Source organism: Xyrauchen texanus, chromosome 39, assembly GCF_025860055.1.
Source record: "Xyrauchen texanus isolate HMW12.3.18 chromosome 39, RBS_HiC_50CHRs, whole genome shotgun sequence".
Classification (NCBI taxonomy): domain Eukaryota; kingdom Metazoa; phylum Chordata; class Actinopteri; order Cypriniformes; family Catostomidae; genus Xyrauchen; species Xyrauchen texanus.
Genome location: NC_068314.1, coordinates 16,553,981 through 16,566,208, shown reverse-complemented (window position 1 = coordinate 16,566,208; position 12,228 = coordinate 16,553,981). Strand labels below are relative to the sequence as shown.

Below are 12,228 nucleotides of genomic sequence, written 5' to 3'. Positions count from 1 at the left end.
CAAAATGATATCAAATAAAGGCTTGAAATATCTTACTTTGCTTGTAATGAGTCTATATAATATATTAGTTTCACCTTTTAAGTTGAATTACTGAAATTAATGAACTTTTGCACGATATTCTAATTTTTCGAGTTTCACCTGTATTTCCAACCTTTGTGCACCTGCTTGCTACTTTCTTTAGTTTCTGAACATTGTGTCCTGGAAGGGGGGTGGCCTCTGAGAAACCAGCCAATTGTTTTCGGTTTCCTCTCCACTTACCATCCAAGCCAACATGCACTCTCTCTACTCATGTTCTCTGAGGACATGCCTCATTACTGACTCAACGCTGGAACAGCCCATGGGGATCAGTTATTTTTCAGTCAGCCGGCATCTGCTTTGCCTCGTTAGGAAAATTATGCCCAAGTTAGGGTGCTTCTCATTTCTGAAATTGTGCATCCTTATTTCCTTGCCTTTCTTTCTTTCCTCACTAGCTCCTCCCTCTTAGGAAATGAGGAAAGGATCCAAAGAAAGGCTTTTTCTGTGCAGCTGCATTACACTTGAGCGCTTGACATTATATTGTTGAAATTTATTATTTGATATTTTCATAATAAAATCTAATAATTAAAAATGCATTGTTAAAATAGGTGACAATTATAGTTTATTTAAACCACAAAGGTGAAACATGAATTGAAACTGTTGTGTCAGACGTGAAGGAAAAGGATAAATTGGTTCCTCGACCAAAATGTCTTCCGCATAGCGATCTCTGTAAGCTTCCTTCATCCTTGGTCCTCGTCTCCTTGCAGTGCATTTAGATAATTGATATATTCTTCATGATGGTGGACTTTAATCGGTTTCTGGGTCACGGGCTCAAGGATGAAGGAGCGAGGAAACGAGGATCCACAATTTAGGAAATGAGAAGCACCCTAAGAGTCTCATCCTGGCTTCCTTACTCCATTCTCTTCCCCTGCTTCCTGTCTGGATTCTTCAGGTGATTGTCCTTTCAACTAAAGAAGTCTTGTACTTTGTACTTTTACTTTTTTAAAACAACGTTGTATTACGATTGTAATGGTGGAGAATTTTATTCAGACATTTTATTTATACACCCGGATTGAGGCGAGTCACTATGCCACCACGAGGACTTAGAGCGCACTGGGAATTGGGCATTCTACAGGTCCTTCTCAAAAAATTAGCATATTGTGATAAAGTTCATTATTTTCCATAATGTAATGATAAAAATTAAACTTTCATATATTTTAGATTCATTGCACACCAACTGAAATATTTCAGGTCTTTTATTGTTTTAATACTGATGATTTTGGCATACAGCTCATGAAAACCCAAAATTTCTATCTCAAAAAATTAGCATATCATGAAAAGGGTCTCTAAACGAGCTATTAACCTAATCATCTGAATCAACTAATTAACTCTAAACACCTGCAAAAGATTCCTGAGGCTTTTAAAAACTCCCAGCCTGTTTCATTACTCAAAACAGCAATCATGGGTAAGACTGCCGACCTGACTGCTGTCCAGAAGGCCATCATTGACACCCTCAAGCAAGAGGGTAAGACACAGAAAGAAATTTCTGAACAAATAGGCTGTTCCCAGAGTGCTGTATCAAGGCACCTCAGTGGGAAGTCTGTGGGAAGGAAAAAGTGTGGCAAAAAACGCTGCACAACGAGAAGAGGTGACCGGACCCTGAGGAAGACTGTCGAGAAGGACCGATTCCAGACCTTGGGGGACCTGCGGAAGCAGTGGACTGAGTCTGGAGTAGAAACATCCAGAGCCACTGTGCACAGGCACCAGAAACAGCGGCAGAAGCGCTTGACCTGGGCTACAGAGAAGCAGCACTGGACTGTTGCTCAGTGGTCCAAAGTACTTTTTTCGGATGAAAGCAAATTTTGCATGTCATTCGGAAATCAAGGTGCCAGAGTCTGGAGGAAGACTGGGGAGAAGGAAATGCCAAAATGCCTGAAGTCCAGTGTCAAGTACCCACAGTCAGTGATGGTCTGGGGTGCCATGTCAGCTGCTGGTGTTGGTCCACTGTGTTTTATCAAGGGCAGGGTCAATGCAGCTAGCTATCAGGAGATTTTGGAGCACTTCATGCTTCCATCTGCTGAAAAGCTTTATGGAGATGAAGATTTCATTTTTCAGCACGACCTGGCACCTGCTCACAGTGCCAAAACCACTGGTAAATGGTTTACTGACCATGGTATTACTGTGCTCAATTGGCCTGCCAACTCTCCTGACCTGAACCCCATAGAGAATCTGTGGGATATTGTGAAGAGAAAGTTGAGAGACGCAAGACCCAACACTCTGGATGAGCTTAAGGCCGCTATCGAAGCATCCTGGGCCTCCATAACACCTCAGCAGTGCCACAGGCTGATTGCCTCCATGCCACGCCGCATTGAAGCAGTCATTTCTGCAAAAGGATTCCCGACCAAGTATTGAGTGCATAACTGAACATAATTATTTAAAGGTTGACTTTTTTTGTATTAAAAACACTTATTTTATTGGTCGGATGAAATATGCTAATTTTTTGAGATAGGAATTTTGGGTTTTCATGAGCTGTATGCCAAAATCATCAGTATTAAAACAATAAAAGACATGAAATATTTCAGTTGGTGTGCAATGAATCTAAAATATATGAAAGTTTAATTTTTATCATTACATTATGGAAAATAATGAACTTTATCACAATATGCTAATTTTTTGAGAAGGACCTGTATATTGGGGAGAAATGTTTTAATGACTTCATTCTAAGTGTACGTAAACTTCTGACTTCAACTGTATATAACAGTTAAGGTAAAGGGGTAAAGTGTAAGTGGCAGGGTAAGTTAAAGGATGTCGCACACACAGGATGCATCTGGCAGATGATGTGGTCTGTTCTAAAATTAGAAGTAATTATTTTCTATGAAGGTACGTACACAACCAATATCGCTCAGCGTCTGTCGGTAGCGCACAGCAATGACCCTGGAGGCTGCTCAAAATTTTGCAGTGCCATGGAGTACAATTAACTCATAGTTTTCCATTAAATTTGACCCAAATCACAGGATCAAAGTCCTTTATCGAAGGACATAGATTGCTTACTCAAGCCATCACTGGATGAGATATTGTGTAAATGTATCTTTCATATAGCATATACAATATATTTGCAGTTGCAAGTGTCTTTTTTTGTGGTTTGACATCTTGAATGAAGCCTTTTCAAGGCTACGTAGAGAGAAATTGCATGATAAACCTCACCATTTCTAATTGTTCAGTTTGCGTAGTTACACCAGTTTCATACAGTTAAGCTGCAAACTCATCAATGACACTTTGTTCATTCTTGAAGAAGAACAAAAATCATGGTAACTTTTGTGTGTAAGGTGACTAGATTCACAACTTTGGACTGCCACCTTCACCACATCGACATGTACTTCAGTATTGAGAACAGTATATGATATATCACACCTTGTGGTCTCCCAAAGCTATTACATCAGACTACATTAAACAGAATAACTGACAGTGAATGGGAAAGCACACAAATTAGGCTTCTAATTTAAATATCGGCTGATGTTAATATTTTGATGCCTCAAAAACATATTAAGAAAATTACGTGCCGATCAATAATGCAACGTAAAAAATTAAGTAATACCTAACAAACATTACTTGTAATGCATTATTCCCAACACTGATCATATGTATTAATGGTAACAGCAACCGAGAATTGTGTTGTGATATACATAAAAACGGAACACTATAGCAGTTCTGAAACATGTCATTTAGTTTCATATGAAATATTATCAAGACGTATAACTACGGAGACCTACTGTATCTACCAAATATTTAAAAAAACGTAATACGACACTTGGTGAATGAGGAGCTATCAGTTTTCTCTCAAAGTTTTAAGCTCAGTATGGCAGATGGGTGAAAGAGTGTAGGCTTAAAACAAGCAAACAGTTGAGAGATATGTGCAGATCTCTGAGCGATTGTGTGTAATTAGTAAAGCACACACACTTTGGAAGGTTAGACAGCTGGCGTGTCTCTGGGGGCTTTGCACTGGCAGGTTTTTTCCAAGAATTGCTCAATGATCAAAAAGCCAAAGACCTGGTGCAAACTTCACAGAGGTCCAGTTAAACACTGCCTGCAGCCTGATTGTCCCTGAGTAATGGAGCTCTCTGTCATGGATGAGACTTCATTACAGGGAATTCTTCAGGGCCAAAGAGGCCCACCTCCTTATATGTTCATATTTGAATTTCATATTCCTTTGACATTTCCTTTTGTTGACCAAACTCTGCAGTCTGTAGTAGAAAATATGGTAATGAGGCTCAACACCTACACAAATGTAATTCCTGAGAACTCACCTGCCTTGGGCTCCCGGAGGAAAGAACCTGAAAACCAGGCCCGATTTTTAAAGCTTTAATGAAATGCAGGAATGATGTGAAATGTGGTTCAATATGTTGGTTTGCAACAGAGACATCAATATTCATTGTTGCTCAAAGTTTTTATGATCCATAATACCTTGGCAAAACAGGCAGTAGGACATTCCCTTTCATTATTAAACATTGGTGAATGGAACGAATGTGCAAACATGTGTTTAGTGAAGTGTGGCACCCTAGTGTACCTGCACAGATTCAAGGATGTTCTTCTTTAAAAGTTAATTTGATTCTTCCTTGGTCTCTCGAGTCTGTCTTTCTGTTGCAGGGCTCTTTAGAACAAAGTTTTTTTTACTTAGATATGGAGCAGGCCTAATTTGTTATGGCAATACTTTATTGCAGTAATAACTACAGCATTGCACTCCACTTACATTTTTACTATGATTTCAAGTAAAAGGGTCAATTATATGATTAAGGATCTATTAATTTATATAAAAATTAAAATGCAATTCATACAAACACTGACTTACAGAATACACCTTTTCTGTGATATACCATTTCTGCATTAAAATTAGTTTAGTATTTTTGTGGAGCATAACGTTTAAAATGTTCTTTTAAGTTGGTGTAACTGTCCTTTGAATGTAACAAAGAAAATGAGGCTCATTAAAATTCTGAAATTCTTTAAGAAAAACAAAAACTCTCTAAAGTAGTTTGCCATATATTTGTTTATAATTAAAATTATCAGGTAAGCATCTTATCTGTAATTATATACATAAATCAGTGTGGTATAACCAACATGAAGGAAGTAAATTTGCCTTCATGTCAAAAATGTTTAAAAACACTATATGTAAAGAAAATATAGTTCAGTCATGACAGCTCTCTTGAAAGATTTAGCATGTTAATGTGGGTATGATATGTTGATAGGATACTGGTCTTGGCAGACTGCTGCTGTAGAGCAAGTATGGAGACTTTCTTCTGCTAGAACATATGCAGACATACTGAGTTAAGCATTTGGACACGCTGCTGCACAATTAGAAAAACACAGGACATGCTGAATCAAGCATGTATGACATACTGCTGCAAAATTAGACATAAATAAAATCCCCATGTAGCACATTTAGACAAGTGAAACTGGGGAGGTGGAGGGTTTCAGAGAAACATTACAGCTTGCTGCAGTGAAGATAGAGTACATAAGTTGATTGGCTACCTGATTACATGTCAAAGGCCCAATAAGCTAACACCATGTGAGCTGATTGTCTTGACATATTACATGTGAGTGTGCTAATTTGATGTCAGATAACAAGTTCGAAGTATCTAACAGCTTGCACCATTCAGAGTTTTGTGCCTGGCCCAGTTGCATAAAAACCTTAAGTTTTTCCCATAAGTATAACACTTGAAGTAGGATTCCAACGCGCAGTAGTTCTAAGTTGCAGAATGTCATGGAATCTGACACATTTGGAACAAAAATTAATGTTTGAATGCACAATTAATGAAATTAAAATATTAATATGTCCAAGTGTGATTATTAAACCACTGAATTCTGTGATTTAATCAAATAAATATCTAATCTGCATGTGCTGCATGCTTCAAAATAAATGTGAATCTGGCCACTCGTATGCTGAGAACACCTCTCATATGCATCACGTGTGCTCTGGGTGTGTGTATGTTTGTAGTAGATCACATTGAGCAGAGCGCTCTGAAGCATGCAGCACATACGTACAAACTTTGAATTTATTTTATTGAAATTATAGCTTTTTGGGGTTTTAATTATCACTGAGAAATGCCAAAATAACAGTTTTATTTAAATGGATGCGTGAAATGGGAAAACATATAATGTTTAATGCAATTAGATATAATACAAAGCAATATCTTAAATCTATGATGTTCTGTTGTGATCAGAATCAGATCAGAATCAACTTTATTGCCAGGTATGTGTACACATACGAGGAATTTGACTCAGGATTGTACATTGCTCACGATGTGCTTACTCATACAAAAAAAACACAATAATAAAATAAAATCAGACACAGGCTACAGTGTAGACAACACAAATATACACACTATGAACAAAAACAATATAGAAATCATCTCATTTGACAAAAATATGTCAGTATTGTTTCAGATTGTGCAGTGAGGATTTTGTAGAAAAGCACTTCATTTGATAAAAATAATGCAATGTTTTGTTGAAAAATGTAATAAATTAAAATAATTCTATGCTTATTTAATTACATTTTTAACAAATGAATTTGGTTAGACACCATTTCAATGATTACTGTACATTTAATTAAAATATGGAATAATAATAATAATAAAAAATAACCCTCCAATAACCACAATTTTAATGACCCCTCTTGTGCTTTTGCTTAAATATTACAACCACGTGGTACAGAATATATCCTGGAAATGTCCTGGAAAATTGTGCCTTGAAGAGAGTGGAAAGCTTTTGAGGGTTTTGCATATAATCCCTTAGACATTTCTCTTAGGTAAGGTAAACCATTAAGGGATTTACTACATTGAGCCAGGTTTAATAAAATTCTTGTGTTTCTATGGAAACGTTCAACATGTCCCCACCAACTTTCAGAAGTTCGGAAATGTCCTGACCAACATTTGGTCAATTTTACCACAGAAAATACTGGAACTTTATACTATGTTTTTATTTTCATACAATGAAAATCACACTACAGGTGCTTTATGCAACTGGGCTCTGAACTTAATAATTAATACTTTTTGCTTGATGGTTACAAAACTTGAGTCTGAGTCACAAGTCCAATTTTAATGGCCATTTTTATTCTGACTTGACTCAGATTCCAGCCTTTGGGACTCTGGATTTTTTTCAGAGTCCAGCCGAGTCCATGATATTTGTAATGCAATGAAAAAAATAAATCAGGGCTCCTTCGTAAAAGAGACTTGTTCTCAAAGGATTTCCCTGGTTAAATAAGGGTTAAATAAAATAAAAAAATAGAAACTAAACAAGGCAGTTTCACACGACACGGGACCTGACAACTGGTAAAATTGCGTGTGGCATTCGTGCAGCCAAGACGGTGCTCGCATTTCATCAAGTCAAGTCACCCACATCATGTCTCTCACAGTTTACTAAAAACAGCATATAGAAATAAAAATAGTATTAATATTGGGCTAAGTCTTTTTAGGTGTAATGTATCTACTACACATGTAGGCTTCTGTAGTCTCTTGTGGTCCACACAATGTTGTCAACTTGAACTGGTCATAGTAGCTTGATGAATTAACTGTGTAACTTTTTAAATAGTCAGGGAAAAAGCGTTATTGCTAAAGCAGACAGCAACTCTAAACAGATAAGATAAGCAGCACCTACAGTATTTATTATTGTTTGACCAATTGCAAAGCATTGACAAGCTGCTTAAAATACATTCTTTTACAGCATTTGTCCACCATTCACAAAATTCAACCATGCACAATAAAAGATTTTGATATTTTGGGCAGTGAAATGTTTTGTTTATAATTTAATTATAGACTTATTAAAATATTATTTGATTACAGAGTTAATTAAAAAATGTTATTTCATTTTTATTGTAAACCACCGTGTAACTTATTCATGTCTTTTTTTAGCCTACATCTCTGACACTTTTGAAGGACAATTCTGTTCAATTTATGACTTAAAATTATTATTCTCCATGTTTTTGCTGTTAAAGATGAGCTCAATGAAATATCAATTATTATAAATTGTTTTATCTTCTGCGGCAGCTGCTGCGAGACGCACATGGATGCATCAGAGATTTTAGTTACACGAGCAGCACGCTAGAACTGCCCTACATTGTGCTGTTTCCCGCAAATTAACTAGAAAATCATGTCTGTGACGACATGGCCCTAATATTATCAATGGGCTTTTCCATTGTTTTTGGATGTAGCATTTGCAGTCAAATCGTGAGACGCAGGGGCGGGTTTATGATATCTGAGGCCCCAATCAACCGACCAACCCGGGGCCCCATTTTGAAAATGTTTGTTTAATTAAATTAAATTGACAAATTGAAAATGAAGTAGAAATAAAAACTAAATTAAAATTTGAAACATAATAACCTTGGATGTATTGACTACCACAGCTTTCCCTTTGTTTAGTCTGTGTTTGAGTGGAGGGGGAAAGCAACAAATAATTGAAATGTCATCAGTACACATTAAGAATTGTGATGAAACAAAATATTTATTTTGTATAATTTTGGAAACCCTTATTTGTCATTGATTTAAATGCTAACATAAAAAAAGATTTTAGCAGTTGTGTGTTCTAATAAATCAAGGAATTCAGCTTTGTTTAGCACAAGGTGTTGCTTTATTGTCATTATGTTATATGTCAAATCGAACTGAATTATAATGAGGCTATTCCAGTACAGTATTACCAGTTTGTCAGCTGTCTTTAATGGTTACCCTCCCTGTCTCGTTCTAGGCCCTAATTATCTTACCTGTTATTTTGTCCTGGACAATCCTGTGCTTTAAAGGAGTTCTTATGTGTTAAGACGAGCCGTGTCCAGCCACTTGTGTCATTCATTGTTAAAACTGGCACCGTTTAGACTCTAGGGTCAGTAGAGGGGAAGGGAATCTAAAGCTGAAGGAAGATCTGAAGCACATTCTCCATGCCTGATCTCTTTAGGTGACCTTTGTTCCTCTAATCCTGCCTTTGAGTCTGGCTTCAACCCCCATTTCTGTGTCCTCTCTCCGTCTGTGCAGGTATCTGCTGCCAGTCACCTCCCAGTTCATCATTAAGTGGCCATCAGCGAGCTTTGGCCGCTCTGCGTCCTCATCGCGCCCCCGCAGTGTATTTACAGCACGAATGGGCCACTTCTGATGGCTGCTGGACTTCAATACCAAATCCAGTGTGGGAAAGGCATCACACCTGGGACCTCCACAAACTCCAGCAGCACATTGAAATGGGTTTGCCTGCATGTATTGTTCATGCATCAGATGCAGATGATCGTGCAGTCCCTGCATCCTATTTGCTGTAAAATATTTGCTGCACTGCTGTCTACTTTAGGATGCTCTTTAAAGATGAACATATTGCATTTATTTTCAAGACTGTAAAATGATTCCATGAATAACAGTGAATTTTTCAGTCTCATTGAGTAAACAGATCATGTTCAAATTTGAGGTTTGTTTTTTTTGTCCATGTTTTCCTATTATTTTGATTTATGCACAACATGATGTCACTTTCTTAACATACACTGTATATTTGAGTTCAACGTTACAAGTGAAAGGGGGTGTTCAGACAGGATGCGTTCTTGCGTCCAAAAACAACTCGATTATTTTACTTGACACGACATAGTCTCTGCTGTCATATAAACCTAGAATGATTTAAGTTTCACTAACCTTACAAATGAGCATTTTAACATGCTTTTCGAAAAGCACACATAAACAGTTATGGTTCTTTTATCATTTTTAGTATAAACAGTTTAACTTGTGGCTCAGTGGGCCAGTGAGTATTCAGAGCCGATTCAGTCCATGATTCGGACCATTGACGTAATTGTGTTCAATTCAGTCTGATATTATATATATATATATATATTTCTTTTTTTTTCTGTGGCAGTGCTCCTGAATACCAGTGCAGAAAACACTGGTATACATAGACCTAGAATGAAAAAACAGTGCAAATGGAATGCAAGAACGCACCCTGTGTGAACGCCCTTTAAGAAGGATTTAGAAAGGGTCAGGGTTAGTTTTAGGGAGTTAATAAGTTAGGTTAGTGTTTAGGTTTGGTTAGGATTAGGTGTTTATGAGAGTTAGGAATTAGAAACGCTTAACTGTTTGGTGTAAATGCTCAACGTTATACAAGACTATAGTTGCCTGCTCTGAACCTAAAGCTAGGATCACCTATCAACTTAAGGGACATAAGTCTCCTTTATATAACGTTATGAGCCATATTGTGTAGATGCAAATATTAACCTCAGTGTCTGAGCTGTCTTATGTTTGTTTTTGCAGTAAATATGAGTAAGACCTTCAGTATTGCTGCTGGTAGAGTACGTTTGCTAACAAACGTCCTTAAGAAAAATATGCGAAAACTCGGATGGTGGCATCTTAAAGATACTTGAATTAATTTATGTTATTTATTTTATCAAACAATTTCTGTATTTACATTTATATCTTATTTAAAATATGAATTATGTTTAACCATTGCATTACCAATGTATCAGTGATTTTACGATTCCATTCATAAACTTTATGAAAGTACTGTAATAATTGCTAATTGCAGAGCTTTGCTTTGGATCTAATTAGAATACATTTTCATACCACGCTGTGCCAACACTACTCACAACCAGCAGTATGTGATAATTCAATGGACTGTTTAGGAGCTGTGACTGTCTGCAATACAGTATTTATCATTTAATACATTCATGATATTTCCAGGACAGAATGTGTCTTTTAAAACAGTGGTTCTCATCTGGCTTCAATCAAACACTGAGGAATTTATTGTAAATTTTACAAAGGTGTTTTTTTTAAATGACCATCATTTAACTTCCTAATTTTTTGTTTGTAAATTTCTCTAGAATTTCAGTGAATTTAAACTGTCTTTAAAGCCAGTAATTCACTGTTTAAAACAAATTGTGGTTGTCACAAACCGTGTTTATTTTCATGTCAAACTGTTTTTAATGTAGTCTGGTTCACTTTTTTTTTTAACTTTATATATTTTTGTTCATTTATGTTTTTTGGAGGATGTCGTGTCTCGTTATATTTTCATGTGGATGTCTGGTAACCTGGCTCGCTTCTTCCAGATGAATTTGCCGCAAAATACAGTAAAGCTTTATGTATTTACGTTTTTAAGCCTATTTATTTTGCTAAGCTAAATATGAATGATTATACTGTATGTTTAGTTGCATTTTCATAATGTCCATTTACCATTGACCACTGATCACCAGTTGAGAACCACTGCCTAACCTAACCTCTGCTTTTTTTATTTTATTTGTTTAATAAAAGACTTACAGTGACAGTGTTTTGACAGCCAACAAAACCTTCTGAAAATTGTGATTTCCTAACATTTATTCAACAGGCCATTTCATCCACCTTTCCATCATGCCACAATGCCAAATATAATTTTTGCCTGAATTTTCATTCAGGATAATGGTTCTTATTAGCAATAAAAGGCTGAAAAAACAAATAAAAACCTCCAGAGTTTTATTTGAGATTCCTGTTGTGTCTGACCTGTCTGACTTTTATTTGTATCTCCTGAGGGTGTCTTAAAATGAGGTACCTCACACACACTTACAAACCACATCCCATACAGAACTGACACTCCATGTCATTCCAAACAGTCTCACGTGAGATTCCACAGCATAACCTTGTCATGTTTTGATCTAACCTAAGGTCATTCCTTAACAATAAGAACTAGTCTGTTAAACACGTTGTTTCCTTTTTCTTGCAGCAAAAGAGTGAATGTGGCAGCATCACCTATATATTTGGTTAAAATGAATTAAGTGATGACACATGTTTTCTCTCTTAAAATGCTTTCTAGAATAGGAACATATCTCCCTCTAATACCATGGCATGTAGCAAATACATTTTCACAGATTTAAATATAATCTGAAGCCTATTGCCTATTTTTAATTTTTTAAAGAAACCAGCTTTTGACATGTCCCAACTTCTTGTTTCAGTAGGACATAAGTCAATAAAGGAAAGACATTTTTTGTTGTTGTTTTTTTTTGCATTGCAATGTTGCGATGAAAATGTTACTATACTGTTAGTCTTGTGTCTCAAATGAAGTACAGAATTAGAACAAACAAAAAAGGTAGAGGTACTTAAGCCTTATCAACACCATCACCAGCTCTTTTTTTTAATATTAGATATTTATTTTTTGTTTTTAAATATTAGAGAATTTTCACATCAGTGGTGCCACATTCTTCATTCGCAATCTTTATGTCTTAAAGTGTGTGTTTCTTTTTAG

The 12,228-nt window shown here is 36.3% G+C and overlaps 1 protein-coding gene across 3 annotated transcripts in view; it reads left to right on the top strand.

The window, feature by feature from the left end:
* Nucleotides 1-11,447, top strand: part of LOC127632611 (tubulin polyglutamylase TTLL7-like) — a 132,232-nt gene extending 120,785 nt beyond the window's left edge. For all 3 annotated transcript variants that reach the window (XM_052111304.1, XM_052111303.1, XM_052111302.1), the window contains exon 21: nt 9,027-11,447. In XM_052111304.1, the coding sequence (XP_051967264.1) occupies nt 9,027-9,144 (118 nt within the window). In that variant the 3' untranslated portion in view covers nt 9,145-11,447. The remainder of the gene's footprint in view (nt 1-9,026) is intronic.
* Nucleotides 11,448-12,228: the final 781 nt, after the last annotated feature.